This window comes from Leuciscus leuciscus, assembly GCF_965113295.1.
Source record: "Leuciscus leuciscus genome assembly, chromosome: 25".
NCBI classification, from domain to species: domain Eukaryota; kingdom Metazoa; phylum Chordata; class Actinopteri; order Cypriniformes; family Leuciscidae; genus Leuciscus; species Leuciscus leuciscus.
Genome location: NC_138724.1, coordinates 16,192,550 through 16,215,211, shown reverse-complemented (window position 1 = coordinate 16,215,211; position 22,662 = coordinate 16,192,550). Strand labels below are relative to the sequence as shown.

The 22,662-nt window shown below is 37.1% G+C and overlaps 1 protein-coding gene across 2 annotated transcripts in view; it reads right to left on the bottom strand.

Annotated features, from left to right (window-relative positions):
* The window catches only part of grm8b (glutamate receptor, metabotropic 8b), a 172,450-nt gene that overhangs the window by 89,745 nt on the left and 60,043 nt on the right, over positions 1-22,662 (bottom strand). For both annotated transcript variants that reach the window (XM_082159287.1, XM_082159286.1), the window contains one exon: positions 22,093-22,309. In XM_082159287.1, the coding sequence (XP_082015413.1) occupies positions 22,093-22,309 (217 nt within the window). The remainder of the gene's footprint in view (positions 1-22,092; positions 22,310-22,662) is intronic.

The following is a 22,662-nucleotide window of genomic DNA, read 5'->3' as shown; positions in this document are numbered from 1 at the left end:
CTGTGGGCGAAAATGCCTTGTTGATGCTAGAGGTCAGAGGAGAATGAGCCGACTGATTCAAGCTGATAGAAGAGCAACTTTGACTGAAATAACCACTCGTTACAACCGAGGTATGCAGCAAAGCATTTGTGAAGCCACAACACGCACAACCTTGAGGCGGATGGGCTACAACAGCAGAAGACCCCACCGGGTACCACTCATCTCCACTACAAATAGGAAAAAGAGGCTACAATTTGCACGAGCTCACCAAAATTGGACAGTTGAAGACTGGAAAAATGTTGCCTGGTCTGATGAGTCTCGATTTCTGTTGAGACATTCAGATGGTAGAGTCAGAATTTGGCGTAAACAGAATGAGAACATGGATCCATCATGCCTTGTTACCACTGTGCAGGCTGCTGGTGGTGGTGTAATGGTGTGGGGGATGTTTTCTTGGCACACTTTAGGCCCCTTAGTGCCAATTGGGCATCGTTTAAATGCCACGGCCTACCTGTGCATTGTTTCTGACCATGTCCATCCCTTTATGACCACCATGTACCCATCCTCTGATGGCTACTTCCAGCAGGATAATGCACCATGTCACAAAGCTCAAATCATTTCAAATTGGTTTCTTGAACATGACAATGAGTTCACTGTACTAAAATGGCCCCCACAGTCACCAGATCTCAACCCAATAGAGCATCTTTGGGATGTGGTGGAACGGGAGCTTCGTGCCCTGGATGTGCATCCCACAAATCTCCATCAACTGCAAGATGCTATCCTATCAATATGGGCCAACATTTCTAAAGAATGCTTTCAGCACCTTGTTGAATCAATGGAATTGATAAGGCAGTTCTGAAGGCGAAAGGGGGTCAAACACAGTATTAGTATGGTGCTCCTAATAATCCTTTAGGTGAGTGTATATATATATATATATATATATATATATTCACCTTTCTACTATATAGGCAGCCAAGTTTTATTGAAAGCCCATTTTGCCAGCAGTAAAGTATATATAAAAATATAAAAAAGTTATTTCTGGTAACTTTACGGCAGAAGCTGTGGATGAAAAGGCGCAGCAGGATGCAGGGGTTTAGAGTGAAGAGCATAGAGAAGAGGATTAAATTGCAACGGTCCCCAATTAAACCTTTGGAGTCCGGTAGATGAAGAGAAAAGCATTTATAGTGGACTATTCCCCTGAAGGCTCTATAATATCTACTGTTCAAAAAAGTTTAAGAGGGTGCAAAATCCCGTAATTGTTAACATTAATGCCATGCATATTTCCTCAAAGTATTGTGAGGATTTAATGCTGTTCATAACAACTGGAACATTTTAAAGCACTTTATTGAAGCAAGGTCAGTGTTCTGGCAGTCACTACAAGCTTTCATGACTTGACTAAATAAAACACTTTTTCCTATCTAACCTACATGTAGAGACAACTCACACCTTCAGTGTTTAGGATTGACAACTGTATTTAATAACAGGTGCGACTCTCCATCTGTGTTCATATAACAGCTTCCATATGAGATTTCAACCATTTTTAATGAATCAATATCTGATGTAAAGCCCCTTCTCTGTTACTCTTACAGCTGTGAATATCATATGTAACCATATTTTTTTTCCAACTCCTTTTGGTCACTCTAGTTACATTTACACACTTAACCTTTAAGCTTGACATTAGCCTTTGATATCACTATGTTATATGGGAAAATTTCACCAATTCCAGACCAAAAACCAAATACTGACATCAATATATATATATATATATATTGATGTCAGTATTTGGTTTTTGGACTGGAACAATTTTCATGGACAAAGGAAAGGTAATCCTCTCAGAAAATGTACAAATAAAGATACTTTTAGATGTCTAATTACCAGGGCCTGAAGTTAACTTTTTTGACCACCAGCCACTGTGGCAGGTGGATTTAAAAATCCACCTGCCACAGTAACTTTTTACCAGCCAGTTTTTTTTTTTTTTTGCCTTATAAAGGTGAAAAATAGAAATCACACAAACATTGTTCTTTAACTTGTAAGAATACACATTTAAGTGCTGCATCTTTTTATTCATTGATTTGCTGTGTCACAGACATAGTCATATGTCATATTCATATACTGACTGACTGCTGCTAATCTGAGTCCACAAAAAAGGAGCAGATGCACTCCTCTTCCTCCACTGCTGCTGCATCTTCATGAGGTCTGGTCTCCTTGACATGTCCCCACCACTTTTTGACATGTCCCCACCCCCACCCCCACCAGAACTGGGGCCCCCCACACCCAAGACAAAAATGGTTTGGCCACTGATCAAAATTTGATGTTGTCATTTAATTTGAAGTTCAGTACGCTCAAAATGTCCGGTCAGCACAAGTCCGGTGCTCAGAAGACGAAAGAAAAGAGAAGGAGAAAATAGAGGTTTTCTAAACAAATATAAAAAAATTATAAAAAAAGCGGTGATGGTGAAGCTGAAACTAGTAAAGTCAACGTAAAGCAAGGTAAGAAACAGCGCAGCAAACGCTTACGAGCATTGTCAGGAGTTTTCCTGCATTTAAATTTTTTGGGCGGCTGAAGATTTTTGTCCCGCCAAAGCCGTCTCGATTTTTGTCCCACCAAAGCCTTATTTGATCGGTAAGTGATGTAGAATAGAATGACTGCTGCGCCTGACAGGGCGATAACGAGCAGAGAGAGTCCCGGCCGCGCGCGCGCACTCTCACGTCTTCAAACAACACGTCGAGCGCTCTATGGTCGAGCGCTGTCTTGCGCTCTCTCACTCGCGCATATTAATCAAAGTCAATTGAACCGTTAAGCAGAACTAAATTAATATTAATATTACTGGTAAAGTTACCGGGTACCGGACATTTTCTCACTGGTTCCCAACTCAACATACACACACACACACATCTGTGTAACTGTCATTGTACCATAACCAACGTCAGCTTTGCTTTATCTCATCTCATCCCATCTCACCAACAGTTTAATACTGTTACTCGCACATCCAAAACATCGTATTTTACGTCGCGGACTTAAAAAAAAACAAAAAAAAAACAACAACTAATGAATCACTCAATTCTCATTGGCTACCCGCCAATGTGGCAGGTAGATTGACAGTTTTACCCGCCAATTGCAAAATTCACCCGCATTTGGCGCGTGGTCGGGTGTTAATTTCAGGCCCTGCTAATTACTATTTGGAAAATCAATAGTACTAAGTTGTCATTTAGCTGATGCTTTTGTCCAAAAGTTGTGACCATTATCTCGCATGTCATATTTTGCATGTCACCTTGGCCTTCTAAAGAAGGTAAAGCCTACAAAATGAACCAAATACAGGTTGTTTGGACCCCATTGACTTCCATAGTAGTAGTTTCATAGTGACTTCCATTGTTTTTCCTACTATGGAAGTCAATGGGGTCCATCAACTGTTTGGTTACCGACATCCATCAAAATATCTTCCTTTGTGTTCAACAGATGAAAGAAACTCATACAGGTTTGAAACAACTTGAGGATGAGTAAATGATGACAGAATTTTCATTTTTAAGTGAACTATTCCTTTAAGAACAATCAGAGCCATATAGGGATCCTCCACACAGACCCTATGGCCAGATACGGCTCCATACCTGCATGATGAATCGATCCTCAAGAGAACCTTACTGGATGAATATATGAATGCTACCGATCCCGTTCTGACTTGTAATGCAGCCTGAATCATAATGACACTGTGTTCGTTCGTTGGCCAGAGGAGAACTGCCCCTCGACTGAGCCAGTTTGTTTTTTTATCTCTCCGTTCTGTCAGCTGATAGAGTTTGGGTTCCTTGCCACCGTCGTCTCTGGCTTGCATATTGGGGACACTTAATATTCAGCAATATTATTGATTTGACTGTACTGACCCTGTTGTAGGAGAACTGAACTGAGCTGCTTTATAGATGAAATGAACTAATTTAATAACTGATGATCTTTACAACTGACTTCATCTGAACAACAGCCGAAATGCATTATTTTCCTGTTATCACTGTAAAGCTGTATTGTATAAAGCGCTATAAAGGTGACTTGACTTGACTAGAGCACATGCTATAAAAAAAACCTGTTGGCTCAATATGTACCCATCCAATTCCTCCTCTTCTCCCTCATTTTTTTGTCTCTTTCCTTTGTCCTATAAATAGAAAGGCTAAAAATCACACGAAGAAAGAATTTTAAACAAAAGCTCCCGAGTGCTCTCATTGTTGGCGCCAGTGCGGAATCGCATCTGATAGCTGCAGTGTGCCGACATCGGAGCAGGAATCCCAGCGCTGCCTCAGTCTTATCAAGTCGAGTTAATCCGTCACGCGGGCGTGGGAGGTGCCAATTGCTGAGAGAGTCAATTTCAGTCCAGCTCCGCACGCATTATCAAACTATGAGAAACATCTTGCTTTTTCATCACATCAGGCACGTTGTCAATGAATCTGCTGAGAAATTAATGGGAGATTTTTTTTCTTCCCCTCTTCTATGTTCTCTTTCCCCCACCTTCTCCTTATCTGTCTCCCACTCTTTGAAGTTGACTAAACAAATGGAAAAGGAAGATGAAAGGAAATCACAAACATACGGGAACACTCTGAGACCGGACGGTTTTAATGAAAATATTTGAGATGAGTGGGGTCCAAAAAAAAGAAAAGAAGAAAAATGTAAAAACAAAAAAAAAATTAAGGTGACGTAGTTACACATGTACTTAGTAATAACAGTAAATTATGAATAATTATAAGGAACTAAGCCAAACCCTAACCGCAACTCTCCATTAAGATGTAGTTCATTAATATTACTCAGAACTTATTTGAGTAAGTATGTAACTACGTCATCTTAAAATAAAGTGTCACCAAAAAATACTAAAGGAAATTTCAGAAAGATGCGCCATAAAAGCGTTTTCACGGTTGCACTTTATTTTACAGTACGTGCACTTACCTAAGAAAGTACTAGGTAATATAAGGTAATATGGGTTAAGGTTAGGTTTAGGGGTAGGTTCAGGGTTAGTATCTAGTTTTTACTCAGTTATTGTAATTATTATAATATACTGTAGTATGTACATGGGGAACAGGAATGCACAATAAAGTGCTACCTCTGTGGTCTCTGATTGTTGGACTCCCACTCTCTCAAACCCGGTCAGCCAATGCCCTGATTGACAAGGGAGTGGCACATATTTTTTATTTAATATCAGAGTTTTTTTTTCTTTTTGCTGTTTTTAAAGAGCTCAGAACTCTGTGACAAGTGTGATTTCTCTGGACACATTTTAGTATCTGTCAGGTAGGAACATTTTGTACTTTTCCAGCACCTTTGATTACCATCAAAGCTCAGAGAGTACAAAAATATCACCCATGAGCAATATACAATGTCATCTTAAAAACATGATTGAAGGGTATGAAGGACAAGGGCAAGTGCAGGAAACTTATCTTTTTTTTTTATATTCTCTATATTTAGATATTTCAATTCTAAATGTTATCATTTTTACTTTGTGAACAAGAAAGAAATTAGACCATGATGCTACAAATGAAGTCCAGAAAGTGTAGTACTTTTTTAAAAATGATACATTATATTATAATTTTCTATATTAATTAGAAGAAATGAATTAGAACATGTTGCTACAGTATGTGACAGTAAGTCCATAAAGCGCAGTTTTTTTATATTTCTTATTTATAATTTCCTATATTTAAATGTATATTATAAAATATATTATAAAATATAATCTGTATTTATTTAAAATCCTATATTTTTTTTACTTTATGAATGAGAAAGGAATCAACTCATTTTATAAATAAGTCCATAAAATCAATTTAACTTACTTTTTAATTATAATTTCCTATATTTAAATATATATAATATAATATATTATATTATAATATATTTAAAAAATATAATCTGTATATTTTTATTTAAAATTCTACATTTAATTATTTTTACTTTATGAATTAGAAAGCAATTAGAGCATGATGCTGCAAATGAGATTAAGTTCACAAAGCAATCTAAATAGTTAATTTAATTTGCAAGTGAAATGTAATATTTTACAGTATTTATCATTTTATTTAAATTTGTATAATTTGTCATCTTATTATTAATGAGACTTACATAATTTTTGTTTTCTTTCCTTGTAAATAATTGAATGTGATAAATACAATTTATTTCACAGCCCTAACCAAACTACAACTTTTTTTTTTCTTTTTTTTTAAATAAATAAATAAAATCCTTCCTCTTGCTAAGGGAGAGATGAAGTAATCCATCTTCATCTAATATTTACCCCTATTCACTCTGTCCTCTGACCACCTTTGTGTGATTAATATTTAATACCTTTCTGGGCATCTATGATTTAGATTCAGGGGTTTGCACAAGTATTCATGCTTCCCCTCAGGGGAAGGAAAAAAAAAGATGTTGCTTGCCTGGCACAGAAAATGTCTGTGAGTAATTTCAGTGGCTGCCTGTCACCCTCCGCAGGGTCTTTTGAAATTCGCCATGTATAGGATGTACGATAAGGTTTTGTTAACAAGAAATTGTTAGGGAAGAAATCTGATGCGTGTCGGCGAGAGGAAACGAAAGCATGCTGCTGGCTACAGCGTTCGAGCTGCTTTGAACTCGTTTTATGCAACATGGTCCCTGGACCATACAGCATCACATCACAAAACATTTTGTGAGGCAATGTTGAGCGCTCCTCTCATCTCTTGCCTTGAGGTAGTTACTTTAAAATGGGAATTACGGGTCCGGGTTCACAGTAAAACTAGTCGGGAGAGTAATTCTCAGTCGCTGATGAGTTGTAATCTGAAGCAAAATTACACATTTGGACTGAGGGCAACTGGCCAAATGCTCCATTTACCTCTTGATATGGGCTTATTAGTGTCTGGGAGACATGGAAGTATGTGACTCACACAGATCGGATTGGAGAATCTCTCCACATCACTGTAACACTGTGCTTGATGTGATGATATGGCGCTTGATATGGTCGGAAACCAGACGTTTACAGTCACTGCAGTACCTAGATACATCTAGATGTCCTGTTGTCAACAGACTCAAAAGCATGGAGTATATCAGAATCTGAACACGCATCTATACTGTATCCAGTGTAGACAGTGTCAACAAATCTCTATCAAATCCTACCCAAAAATCCTGGGTTGAACCTTTTGGGGTTAAAGCAGCACTCAGTAGCTTCGGGATTTCTTCGCTGTATTCTCGCTTTTTGCTCGCAGTTTTCTCTTTAGAGCTCCCCCCACAGCTTCGGAATAGATATTTGACAACACTGTTGTAAAAACTCGTTGTTGATTCTCAGACACCAGAGGCTATAGATCAACGACATCAAAGCAGATGGGACATTCTTTAAAACGTCTTCTTCATTCGGGTTCGGACAGCGTGAGGGAGCGCAATAATGACAGCATTTTAGCAGATTTCTTTTGGCCGTAAAGCAATTGTTTACATCGCGAGACATGATATCACGCGAGACTTCCTGACGCAGCGGCCGGCGGCCCGCCGGCTCAAAGTTGCAAGTGCGTATTTTCCGCTCACGGGCACCAGGGGGGTGCGAAACGACCACCATTCAACCCGAAATAAGTAATATAACCATTCCAATGACTCCGAAGCTGTTCAGTTAAGGTAAAAAAAAGTTACTTAGTTCACCTTTAATTTGTTGGGTTGTTTTTTCAGTGTTTGGGTAGTTTTTGTGTAACCCAGATCCTGGGTCAGACGTAACAACCCAGTGTTTGGATAGTTTATGTGTTACCCAGCTCCTGGGTCAGACGTAACAACCCAGGGGTTGAGTTATTTATCGTAGGCTTTTTGCAACCTCTTCAGGAGAGAGCAGTGCAGCTCCGTCAAATTGGTGCGTGTCTTCGGTAAAATACAGGTTTGTGTAAATTTTTTTAATCTATAAATTCGTTATTGTTCAGTATATCATTTAATTTTATGCAAAGCAACATAAAGGGGCGTGATGTGAGTCACCTAAACAAGTGTCATGTCGGTATTTTTCACGTGATGGAAATGCCGGATGCCTTGCATAAAATTTTTGGATTTTATAAAAAAAAAAAAAGATACAGAATATAAATACTTAGAAAGTTAAAATATGTTCTCAGAACTGTACACTGATTGTTTATGGACAGGTTATGGAGCCTGTCGCCGCATATTTCGGCTACGAGTGAAATGCAGGGCGGCGGTCTGAAGTTAGAAGTTCCCCCGCTGAACATGATACAAGCTCCGGCAGGAGATCCAGCGCCGTTACAGTGGAACTGTCTAATATTTGTTAAACAAGCTTAAATGTATGCAATATGTATTCATATATATAAAATATGCTATACTGTAAAATATGATCAGATGATCAAAATAAAGGAATTATCATGCAAACCAGTAGCTGTGTGTCCTTAACCCAACATGTGTTCTGTCCTACCCAGCCATTGGGTTGTTTCAACCCAGTGTTTTTTAGAGTGTATAGACCCCTTTTCAGTTAGTAAACACTGTGACGTTTTTTGTGGGCGGAGCTTAGGTGGAGGCAGAACGATTCCCCTGGCCGCTTCACTAACGCTAGCTTGCAAGTTTTGTTAGCTTGTTTTTTAACAATGACTGGAGAAAATCAGATTTTATCTTAATGTGTAAGGTCACTCACCATCCAGGACCGCGATTGTTATTTCCAAAAGTTAATTTTAACAGACAAAACCAGATTGGCCGACCCGTACACGCTCACTCAATGGATTGACGATCTGACAGGATTAACGTTAACACTACCTCGGTTGAGTGGCCAGACATCTACACTTTCCTGACAGAGAAACCAAGCATAAAGAGAAACTGAGGGCATATAAATCTTTAGATGTCTATAACTATGTTCTGAATGGTCACGTACAAGACGATCCGAAGCTCTGCCTAGACAGTGCCAAGGCCAGAAGAAGACCATGTTAAGAGTGACATTACAGTGCAATTTTAATGATGTGAATATTTTCTAGAATTTTTTTTCCAGATACAGCAAATTCATTTTTTAACTATGTATTTTATTAATCTTTCTTTCCAGCTCTTCAAAAAGTCTAGTCACAATCAAACACAACAATAGGCTATACAAGATGATTCACAAATAATCACAATAATTTAGAAAACATTATGCGATAAAATTTCAAATTGGAGCCTGTACTCCGTCGATTCTTGCACCCAACAACACAACAAGATGACATTTAATTATAATAATAATATTTTAAGCTCCTTATTATGTAGCCGAATTAGTGCTGGTTTGTATTGGCTAACTCCAGTTTTCCCTTTGTTTTGCCTCCAGCTGACGCCGTGACGTGACGTCGGTGCAAAAGGGGTCTCTAGGCCAATGTCAGCTGTTGAGCAACTGGATGCCAGTGGGCGGGGCCTATGATGCGTTGATGTACAACTATTTGTTGATGTCTTTCTCTAGAGGCAGTCATATGCAAATGTATTTGCCCGTGTGACATCACAGGTCACCCAATATCAAAACGAGCTGTTTTTCGAGCTTGATTAAATAAATGCTTTGTTTATAATAGGGAGAAACTTGCAGGATGTGTTATTGGACCTCGTATATGTCAAATATCAAGGCAAATGTGATTTCTCATGTCATGACCCCTTTAATGTTTTTCCTGTATTTTTCATCAAATAAAGACAGCCTTGGTGAGCATTAGAGACTTCTGTCAAAAACTCTTACAAAAAATCGTAATTATTCCAAACTTTTGACCGGTTGAATATATATTTTGATGTATAGATCGATAAAGGTGTGCTATTTAGTTCATAAGCAATCAAACTTACAATTTGTACCTGGTGGACTGCATTTACGGTAGGACCTGAGCTATTTCAATAAGACTTGGGCTAATAAGCAACCACCTAGCAACCAGCCAGAACACCCTAGCAACCATCAAACAACTCGGCAACCATTCAGAACACACCATAGTAACATCCTAGCAAGTCTCAATGTGTCTAGACTCTCAATTTAAGTTAATAAATAAGTTAGTCGGCAATTCATATTAATGACCCTAATTAATGTTCATGACCAGTGAGGAATTTTGCTAATTTTGCCAACTTGCAAGGTGCATTTGTATGTTGTATATTGTATATAGTCTCATAGAATAGTTCAGGTGTCAATTGTTACAGTGCACAAATCATTTTTATATTCAGTTATTTTCCCTCGGAAATGTGAATATATTGTAGTCCCGTGTAAAATACGAATACATTTTATTTCCAAAAATTGCTGCAACCTCAAATGCTAAAATATGCAGAACACTGCATGGCACACGGTATCTAATTATTGCAGCTTTAATGGTGTTTCGGGACGGCCGTAAGTATTTTGAATGCTCGTCACAACTATCCTGTCAAATAATAACTAAGATTGTCTGCACTCCCGTCATGATAAAAAGCCTCCAAGAGCTCATTCTTCCGCTGCTTTCCAATTCATCTCCAGGGCTATAAAACCAATTTTGAATTTTATGATTGGGTTTATTGCTGAAATTAAAGTCTTAATTAAAAGTCAGGAGAATGTGTATTAGAGTTGCGGTGGAAGATTGATGTCAATAATGAAAGACCCTTCAATGCTATAGACAACTCATTTGACAAGCATATTGAGCTTGAGCTTAGAAACACCGACACAGATTAAAGTAATTGTTTCTGTGTTGAACACACATGCCTTGCCCATCAGGATAATGTCTTTCAGATTCAGAGACTCTGCAATGGTTTTGTAAGCTCTTGAAATGCAATAATGATTTGGAGTGAGAATAACAGTCAGTATAATGAGTTTTCATATAGCAGTTAGTCTCACCTACACTTTTTTCCACCAGTCCGCCATCCGTTTTTTCGAGTTTCAATTTTAATGATAGGGAAAGTGGACACTTAAAAATAAAAACAAAAAATAAACACATACATACAGAAATACATACGTACACACGCACACACAAACATAAAGATGTAGACCAAAAATTCTAAACGAGCACCATGGCCAAATGTATCATAAAATTAAATAAAATTAAATAAAAAATAAAGAACATGCAAAAAAAAAGTAAAATTAAATAAAATGCAGACTAAAAATTCAAACAAATTTCTCCCAAATGATCACGATGGCCCAATGTATAAAATAAAATAAAATAAATAAAATAAATAAAATAAATAAAATAAATAAAATAAATAAAATAAATAAAATAAATAAAATAAATAAAATAAATAAAATAAATAAAAATAATAAAAATAATAAAATAAAATAAAATAAAATAAAATAAAATAAAATAAAATAAAATAAAATAAAATAAAATAAAATAAAATAAAATAAAATAAAATAAAATAAAATACAGACTAAAAATTCTCCAGAATAAGCACCATGGCCCAAAGTAACCAAGCAAGTGCGCAAACCGCTAAGCCACAGCTTCCCAGGTTTCATATGAGCAATACAAGGTGTCACGATTTCAGCGCCTTTGCTCTACTTGCACAAGTTTCGTAAAAAGGTTAAAAAGTTTGCCTCGTGATTGCAGCCCCGAAGTGAGAATGTCAACCCCAAAGGGGGCCCCTTTTGGAGCCTATAAATAACCTCCAATATTGCAAATGGACAAGCTCGATCTCTCCCAGCTCATTTGATGTGGGAGACGAATGGCCCGTTTGCGAGGCAAGAGCTGCAGCAGCACCGTGAGGCTCCAGAACCTATGAATGGCTTATTAAAAGATCCCTCGGTGCCACGACACTGTACCGAGAGCGGCGAGGAGAGCCTCGCGAGGTCAATCAACCTCTGTTGAGGCCATTACGACGCTGCAGGTATCAGAAGTATCATTTACTCCGACTTCTACTGTATTTATACAAATCTCATCTACATAGTTCCCTGCAGGCGAAGGGAAGGTTTCATCAGGTTTCATAGAGCCAGCGCTAATGTGAATAAATAATGTCTGAATTTTCATTTTTGGATCACTATTTCTTTCAACTTACTCCTTCCTTCCTCACTCTCTTCATGTTCGCTCTGGAATTCCCTGCATTTCCTGCACATTTCTTGTTTCCGAGCATTACGTAATCACAGTGTTCGACGGAGACAGATCTACAGATCATATATAAAAGTCTAATTATGTTCACCAAAACCTAAAACCATAATGAGCAGCTGCCGGTAATTACCACAAACTCGAGACCCTCACAGAGTCATTGAGAATCTGATGCAAAACCACAAATGCCCTGAAGACCCGCAGTAACAAGCACTGCAGATTTCCAAACGCCTGCTATCTTCTATAGGAAAAAAAACAACAACTCAAGACTGCAGGGCTGCAAATCTGGTTATTTTATCTCAATGCAGGGTGGGTGTGTGTTGGGGGGGAGTGTGGAATTCAATTTCTACCTCACAGGAGTCACCTCAAGCCGTATATGCAGGTAGACTAAAACACTTCAATCCCAATCCCAAAGCGAGAGGTATATCATCAGATTGTGTTTATGGGAATGGCATAGAATCGTGAATGCTTGATAGATACTGTCTGTGGAGGCTTTACTTATTCTGCTCACTTGATTGAAGTGCACTTTGGCTCATATGAAGCAAAGGTAGGCGGTATATGTTTGCTTAAATTTATTATGTGCAATAAATTAGTATAATATAAAAACAACAACCTTTAAACTATTCAGATTTTATCATATATATTTGCAGTCACAATGAGTTTGACCTACAGTATGCTTTTTCAAATATATACACAGTATTTATACATACATATTGTGTATGTTTGTGTGTGTCTATGCGTTACAGTACAGTGCAAAATTTGGGCTTGGTAAGATTTTGTAATGTTTTTGAAAGCAGCCTCTTATGCTCACTAAAGCTGCATTTATTTAATCAAAACTATAGTATAAACCGTAATATTCTGAGAATTTTTTACAGTTTAAAACAACTGTTTTCTATTTGAATCTATTTAGAAAAAGCAATTTATTCCTGTGTTTAAATCTGAATTTTCAGTCTTCAGTGTCACATGATCCTTCAGAAATCATTATAATATGATGATTTGCTGCTCAGGAAACATTTATTATTATTATCAATGTTGAAAACAGTTGTGCTGCTTAATATTTTTTAAACCATGATACATTTTTAGGGTTCTTAAAGGAATACAAAGTTTATTGAATTTATTTGAATAAATATTTTGTAACATTATAAATGTCTTTACTGTAAAAAAATTGTTTGCTATACTTTGTCCCTGATTTGTCTTATTTTTATTTCCTTTGCTTTTTCAGACATTTTGATATAATTTTCTTAGATTTCACTTGTGCATTTATTTGTTTATTTCCTTTGCCTTTTGTTATATTGTACCTGATGTTGTAAAGCACATTGGTCAGCTGTTGCTGTTTTATTAGTTATTATATAAATAAACTAAACTTGGACATTGAAACAATACTTTAAAAATGCATCTTTGCTGAATAAAAGTATTCATTTCATTTAAAAAAAATCCACCATAGCATATTACCCACACATTATGTAATATATATTTCAGCATGACAGTAAAGAAGCATTCACTATATGGTACCTATTAGACCAATCTCACAAGAAAAGTTTTAAATCAACAACCGAATCTCTCAAATATCACTATCACAGCATGCAAGTACACAAACTTAACATTACTAATATCCACTTTGAATATTAACAAACACTCAGTATATCACAACATGCTTGTGTTGCATTAATGGCAAATATCAACCTGAATGTGAACATTGAGTAATTTAATTTCCCACAAAAACATGAACAACTCTTTCACTCATTCACTGACCAAATGCAAACATAACCAGATTTCTCCAATGAAATGGTTCTTCTGTGGCATCACTGTAAAAAACAACAACATTATTTTGAATGTGTAGTTAGGGGTTCATTGCTTCGGAGTCAAAATTTCTCACATTTTAGGAAACAGGATCACTGAATGTGTTCTTTGAAACTCACAGTGTCTTTACAGTAACATGTGGATTCTCAGTTTTGCGAATGAACAGTTGATTTCCCTCAACTGTAAGCCAGTGAAGTCTAGAAATGTGAAACCCAGCAGTCCCTTATCTCACAGTAAAACCCGTATTTGTTTTTGCAATTTACCTCAGCAATGATATTTTGACCCCATTCTCAGGCTCCTTGGCCCCGACGGTCTGCCATGACTAAAGCCACTGAAGTGGAACAGCAGCTCAGGGGACCTGCTTTAAGTGTGTGTGCTGAAAAATGCCTCTTTAGTAGGTTTTCATCCATTTCTTAAATGTGAATAGTGAGATCCAGATGGGCTGACGAGCAGTTTGTGGAAAAATGCTAATGAAATGTTTATTTTCAGTTTGATTTCAAGGCATCACAGATAAGAAATCATGCATTGCTCAAATCTTCAAACCTCAAACCTCTGCAGTTTCATAAATGTGTCATTTGTGTCAATTTTAAGTGGATTCAGATGTAGATTAAATGACCTGCATGATATTATGGAGTGTTGAGGTCATTGCATATTAACCGCTCAATTAATATTCAATGACCCCGGTATGTTACTGTACCTCAGATCCACAGTGTTTCCAACAAGGCTTCATGTGCTACGAGTACACAGCGAGATGAATGACAAAAAACACCTGTATTGACACATAATCTCATTATGTCGGCCCCTGAGTTTACTGATCAATACCAATAAATCATTCAAAAGAACATAACACAAAACTCTTTTACTTCAAGCTCCCCAGATAAGGGTAGCAATTTTAAGATCTTAAATTTGTTACACTGAAGTGTGCAATGTGTCAGTCAGTCAATACTATCGATTTGAATTAATCCAAAAGACAAGGTCAGAATTCTTGACAGTTAAAATGTTTCAGAGCTTGATGCATTTTCCAACTAATTTCTTGTTTAAAATCTTAGGACTCTAGAGCCAATAACAATATAAAAGTATAGCAGTTTCATCTGTATTGATACCTTCAAACACACAGTGCTTTTAGAATTGAAACCCAAGGTTGGAGCTGTGGTTTAGTGGTTAGTGCTCTGGTGCTCATCTTGGAAATTAAGGTTTGAATCTAGCCTGCATTATTATATTATGATTCCATTCTTCACAATCATTTCCATTTCCAGTCAACAAAAAGCAGCAGAAGTTTAAAAAGAAAAGAAAAATGAACTATTAAATAAGAAATGAGAGCATGAGATGAAGGTTTGTGATCATAACTCAAGCTGGGCAACTTTTTATTCCTGTGAAGACACAGATTTGAGACTTTGCCTCATCTTTTGTAGCCATGGTCCTGGCACTTCTTTCTGGCAGTGCATTTTCACAGTAATGGAATAAACTGTCAAGAAGAAACAGCAGATTTTAGATTTGGAAGAACTTCCAAGCAAAATGGTTTACGAACCAATTGTCTGAAATCTGATCACTGCTAGACGATCTCATTTTGGCACTCTGCTGCCCTCTGTGGATGGAATGAAAAGCAGAAATCAAAATTGTGATATCATTTACTCAAACTCATGTCGTTCCAAACCTTTATTTCTTCAGTGGAACAAAAAGAGAGAAATTTAGAAAACGAAATGAACCATCATTATAAAAGTAGTTAATACATCTCAACTTCCCTTGAGAATCATGGGAATTTGACTCAGTGAGTCAAATTGAGTCAGTGACTGAATTCGGATTGGAATTAGTGAATAAATAATTTAAGGCTTGTTCACACCAAGGATGAGAACTATAACTAAAGTTTTAATAATCATTCTAATTCTATGAGAATATGGAAAGTCCCCACCACAACTATAACAACAATGACACAGAGGAACGAGATCAATGGAATCTTTTTCAGAATCAGTTTTTGACAGCCAATCAGAATCCATTCTGCTTTAAAACGCGTGAGCATTTAAAGTGGCAGACGGCAAAACTGCAGCGAGCGTTTATAAACACAACGTTATAGTCTGTTGGTGTGAATGCTATAGTTATCATTCTTGGGGTAAATTGGCCTTTAGACCAGTTTTGTGAACTAGATCACCTGATTAATTGAAAAGATCCGAATCCAAATAATGATTTGTTGATGAATTTTCAGTGAATAATTTCAAAGTTTTGATCCGTTCCTCACACAAAGCTATCGCTGTGTTTCAGAAAACTCGTGGAACAACACGAGGGTGAGTAAACGATGACGGAATAAATAAAAAAAGTTTTGAGAACTATCCCTTTAAGAGGAGAAGAGTTCATTAGGTTTGGCAGATGGCGCCAGTTGGCTCATCAATCTGTTTTATGGGAGACCGATAGGACGAACAGATGCATAAAACTTCTCTGAATCTTCAAAGGTGAAAAAGAATGAGAGAAGTTGAAGAGATTAATCTAAACTAATGAGATCACCAGACTCCGGAAATCATTAATGCAATGACATCCTCACTAAATGGCTGTTAGTAATTTTCAGAGAATGGAAGGTTCAGCTGAGGTGGTTCTGGGTAGGGCTGAATTTCATCTCACTTTAACATTATGTAAATTCCTTCTTAATCCATGACGGCTTATCCCAGCCAATGAGGTCAGTGACTTTGCATCCCGGGTGAAGATTTCCACTATAAAAGCTGACACGCAGAGAGAATCTTCATTATATCTTGGGTTCCTACTGTTGTTACGGGCTCATTAAGCATCTTTAACATGAGGGAAAAGACGTCTGCTCAGAATCTGTAGGGGGGATTTTGAATAACAGGCTCCAGCCTCTGTTACCTGTGGTGATACAGCAGGTGTGGATAACTGATTATAAGACCGGCATTTCACAATAGCATGCTCAGCAAAGAGGAGAGAGACATCCAGCTATGTACTTCTGATCATCTTGGGACAACCAAGTAGGGAACAGGGCGACACATAATGGGCGCATTGCTTCAGGCGCAGTATGGGAGAGACGGGATATGAAGGAAACCAGAACCTGATGTGCTTGTATGTTTGAAATCTGAAGTCTCTTACTGAAATTCTCCGGTTCACCTGAGGTGACTTGGTTTGTGCAATCTTAGCTTGGCTTGCTTTCAATTTCGAGCTAGAATTCAAAGGTGAAACGATAATGTGAAACAATACTATGTGAAAAGTGATGTGTATAGTTTAATGGTGGTAAAAAAAAAAAAAACTTAATATGCTGGGACAACTAAATAGTAAAAAAAATGCTAATAAGTATGACTTTTCAAAACATTGCTCTGTTTGTTTGAGATTCCTGACCTGCCTGGCATAGCAACAGTAGTTCAACCAATGGTGTGAGTCTGGGCGGAGCTATCTGTTGCTGTAACCAGTGGCAGATGGAGAGTTAGTGGAGAACACTTCACCTTTAAAGTCCCCATGAGCAATAAGTTGCAACTACTTTACTTCAGTGTTGTGACGTATTTCCAAGTGAACCAAGTGGATTTTATTTTAGCGCTCCTCCTCTCCATCCCTCGTTCATAGCAGACTGACGGTTGAAGGGAAGTTGTTAAGGATATTCAACCCAAGCCATCAAACTGACGCCATCAAAGAAGGAACGCCATTCCAGACCGGAAGCAAATTTTCAGATTTTGATTAAAGATCAAAGATGACTTTTTTTCTGTGTATTGACTTGCTCTGATTAATTGTTCACCACAAGACTAGTAATGTGCGCAAACAAATTAAATAGAGTCAATTTTGATTTCATGACGACTTTAAAGGGGTAGTCTCATGCTTTACATCATAATCACATTCTTGTAGTTCCAAACTTCCAAACTATCGCTTTAAAGGGATAGTTCACCCAAAAATGAAAATTGTGTCATTAATTCCTCACCCTCATGTCGTTCCAAACCCATAAGACTTTCGTTCATCTTTGGAACACAAATGAAGATCTTTTTGATGAAGTCTGAGAGCTTTCTGTCCCTCCGTTGACAGTTGACAGAAAAAGTTCATAAAGGGATTGTAAAACTAATCCACATGAATCGAGCGGTTTAGTCCAAATTTTCTGAAGAGACTTGAAGGCTTTATATGATGAACAGATTTAATTTAGGCTTTTATTCACATTGATAAGCAAACATAAACAGAAGCTCAACCAAACCTGCTTGACGTACAAGGACAAACCTCTTCTGGAAGCTCAAACTTGCTGCGTAACGCGAGAATGAACCTCATTGGTTCTCGCGTGTCAAGCAAACAGGCTCGAGCTTCCGTTTACCACAACTGATGTGTGAGTTGACGAATGTTTATATGTGAATAAAAGCCTAAATTCAATCTGTTCATCATATAAAGCGATCGTGTCTCTTCAGAAAATGTTGGACTAAACCGCTCGATTCATATGTAGTTTTACAATCTCTTTATGGACTTTTTGAAGTGTCTGAAAACTGAAACTTTGACTCTTCAAAAAGTTCATAAAGAGATTGTAAAACTAATCCACATGATTTGAGCGGTTTAGTCCAAATTTTCTGAAGAGACTTGATGGCTTTAGATGATAAACAGATTGAATTTAGGCTTTTATTCATATTCAAATGAATGAATACAATTTAGCTTTCTTTCAAAACTATTGGAATTTGTCATTTTAAATTCTCTCACAGGAAGGGATGCCCATAAACAAGAAGACACAAGCAAACTATCCCAAAAATGACCATGAATACTCTGCTGATTTGGACAAACCATGCCTGCTAAATGGATAGTCACAAATATATTTGAAGGTTTTCCAAACAGGAAATATTAACAAAGTCAAACAGCACAACACTGATCGCAATATTAGTCTTCTGTATACTGTACACCAGATGAACAGCAGGAGAAAGTCACACACGCAGTTTCAGTTTCTCCAATCATGTAACAAGATCACTCAGACTGATGAGACATCTCAGAGAGACAGATTGTACCGTTTTAAATAACTCATGACGGCAAACCAAACATGAATGGGCGCGTGGTTGTTCCCAAAGGAAAGCGAGTGTTTGTTTTCCCCTTCCATAAAACCGCTATTTTATCTGGAGCAGCAAATTACATATTGCTGTCATTTTTCATCATTATTGTTGCTTATGCACCATTTACATAGAGATTGCATTGCCTTGCTAGTGAGAACGGCCTCCTAAACACTACAGTAATGATGTAGTGGGGTTTCAAATGATGTAGAGGGTCACTTTGCCACGCTGCAAGGCTCCACTGCATGCCAATCAGGCACAAAAACGAAAATTAATAGCATCTGGTTACTACTTGTTTATTCAAGAGTATAATTAACTGCCAGTTATTAGTGTTCTGGAGACAGTTTCGTTTTTAACTCGTGATAAGGGGCACATTTCAAATGCAAGAAAGTGAAGATTGTGTCAAAGGCTGATTTGAATAGAGTACATTATGAATTTTCCGTAATGACGTTGAGTCGATTTTTATGTTCGACCTTTGAGGGGGGAAAAATACACAATAATTATAAACGCAAGTACAAATGTTCTTTCTGTAATTGGCTGTTATGAAGGATAAAGCAGTGTCAAACTGCGTCTGCACAATACTTCTTTAGTTCACTGCCGTATTTGACTTTATTTTTTTATATTGAGTGCAAAGACCAATCACAAAATACAGTTAAACAGCGGATTTGTACAATAAAGCTAAAGAATCCAGCAGTTTTATGATTTCACATATTTTTTACAGCCAACAACCGGGTGGTACATGCTTTGTGAACAATGTTTTCTGATACAAATGCAATACCATTTTATATTTGGATATGTACGATTTCTTAAAGCAAGGGGTTTTACATTTTTTTAGACAGTAAATCTCCTTCCTAAAATGTAAAGCTATATATTTTCATGAATAAAGACATAATACTGTGAAAAGCATTATAAATATAAATTTTATATTTTCTGGAAAACATATTTTGTTCCTATTAAGAATTGAATTGGGCCCAGTGAATAAAATAATTTGGATTAATCTCATAATTCACTAATAGACTTTAAAAGCAGATGGAAACAGTAATAGTTATTTGACAGTGTAATATTTATTTGACTTTTTTTATACCATTTCATGGACATTATAGTAATGAATCTAATAATCATTTTTATAGAATAGAAAAACAAGAATCAAGTTTATAAATTGGTGCTCATAAATTTATATAACCCTCTTTTCTCATACATTCTCAAACCGCATCCAGAATATAAATATAAATTAAAAAAAATAAAAAATAAAATACTATACTGAAAAAGCGACATAATAGACTTTACATAACCCACAAGACAAGAAATTAAACTATTTCCTCGTTGTGCATGTCTAAATTTGTGTAAAATTATCATCATATAAAAATCATATAAATAAAAATATGATATAAAATAAGTAATAATTAAAACAAAAATTATAAGTTTTAAATAAATTAAATACATTTTAAATGTTATGACTTTACATAAAAACATATTCTTATTCTGCAAAGGTAAAATTGTGTGCATAACCGTATCAAATTACCATGGTATTACCATCTGACAAAACCACTGTACCATGGTCCGCCACAGCACTTTTCAGAGAGATACATAATCCTGTCAAAATCATATTAAAGCACCTAGACTTGTACATTCAGACAGCTGAGCACGTGCGCAAACACACACACACACACACACACACACACACACACACACACACACACACACACACACACACACACACACACACACACACACACACACACACACACACAGATAAACAAAGTTGATGAGCCTGGAGGAATGATCTTAATCGCTCACATGTGTCTCTTCCTTTAATTGTATCTCCATAATTACAACATAATTAACGTGGCATGTCCATGTCTGCAATAATAAATCAATCGCGCATCACGAGATGACCATGATGTGGTTTGCTCTTCTGGGATGCCGTGGCGAGTCCATTACTGGACATGTGCCTGTAATTATGTCTCTATATCAAAGCCCATTCTTCTTCTACTCTCTTTCTTTATTGATAAGCTTCTCTGTAATTGTGGTTTCCCCTGGACGTGTGCTAACAGTAATGCTCTATATTATTGCAGGCTTGTGTGGGAGGGAAAATGGGGAATGTGAGCCATTACTGCACGACCTATGCGATGCAAAATGAAGTGAATTATGGGTTAACGGCAATAAGCAGAGAATTCCAAAGCAGTGTGAGCATGAATACAGATTTTCAGTTCTGGAGTGGCGAGTTCTTTGAGCCATACAAGGTCACAATTGAACCCTTTTTGTATCTTCTTCTAGCTTCTGACCTTTTTACCTCCTAGACTATTCATTTTTGTGCAAAAGCGCTGAATAATGGACAACAAAACATGAGCTCAGCTCGACTTTGATGGCTCAGACTTGACACAATGAAAGATGGGGGTTGAGGTTTTCAGATGTGTTCTTACAATATAGCCTGTTTTTTTAGTTTTTTTCATGAGTTTTGACCTTTCTTCCGTTGAGATTGTGATTTCCTTCCATCTCTGTCAAGGCATGTAATTCAGTCTTCGTGATGTTTTGTGTATAGCAATGCTGGTCAGCAAACTCGGAAAAAGCTTCGTGCCACAAATCAGTATGATGCAGTTTGTATTTTTCAATGTTTTGTCTAAGAACTTTTTGAACTGCATTAAAGCAGACATATCACAGAAAAAGGTTTTTCTTTTGCATATTTGCACTAAAAGATTTTGATTTTGTACTATGAAAGCACCATCTATACTAACACAACCAGTCCAACCAGATCATTTACTAGAACTAACATACAAAAACAGGTTATTTATATACCATCAAAATATTGACACCCCATTTATGTATTAACATCTATTCAATAATGACCCTAATTAACAACGATGAGAATTACGCTCCAATAGAGGTAATTTATATAAAGAAAAGTCAAACAGAACAAACAGCCTGTTTAAAGAAGTAGTTCATTATTTACTCATCTTCATCATTATTTACTTCATGTAAGTCCAGTAAATAATGACAGAATTGTAGTGTTGTAGTTTTACAGCACCATTTTCAGCCCATAAACTTAAAGAAAACTAAGCAAAACACACACACACACACACACACACACACACACACACACACACACACACACAAAACGAATTTATGGATAAGAAAATGTATCTAATATTCTAAGGGGAGACAAGGAAAAAAAATTAAAACACACACACACAAAAACAAAACAATAAAAAATAAAATATAATATACTGCAAAAGTGTAGACTGTATCCCAAAGCTATGTCGCACCTCTTGAAAGAAATTCAATTCAGACAGCCAACCAGTTGAGATCAGTGAAGCGAGACGTACATCAGAAGATAATCTGGAGCCCTCGTACAGAAACACATTTCAAAATGTTCTCTGGAAGCTTACCAGATTCTCGTGAGATCTGAACGAATGCCTCCACGCCGCTCTCTCCATAATTCCCCTCAGATGCCAGCGTGGAGACGTAGTTCCAGCCCATGGCGGTCACAATGTCCAGCATAGCTTGGGCCTGGTAGGAGTCTGGCGGCACAACCCGGGAGAAGAAGTCGTAGCGGGTGTTATCGCTCAGCTCCGGCGCTGTGGATGCATAGCTGATCTGAGGGATCTGTTAAAGGGGAGAGAAAACAAACTGTTATACAGGACAGCTTTTAAAGATCACATTTCTGAGTCCTGAGCCAGAAATAGAAAAGTTCTTAGAGAGGACCTATTAAGTCTTGGTTTTGTTTTTGGGGTCCATTAGAATATGTTTCAAACTTCATTTTTCACATATTTTACATTGTTGCAGCACCTCTCTTCTCTGTCTGTCAGTAACACTCTGTTTTGTTCCTGTCTCTATGAAGCCCCTCCTTCCGAAAAGCACAATGTGCTCTGATTGGTTGACTGGACCACTGTGTTGAAATTTGTCAACCGCTTCAACCGCGTTTCGGAAATGTCACAGCCCTTACCGTAACCACGAGT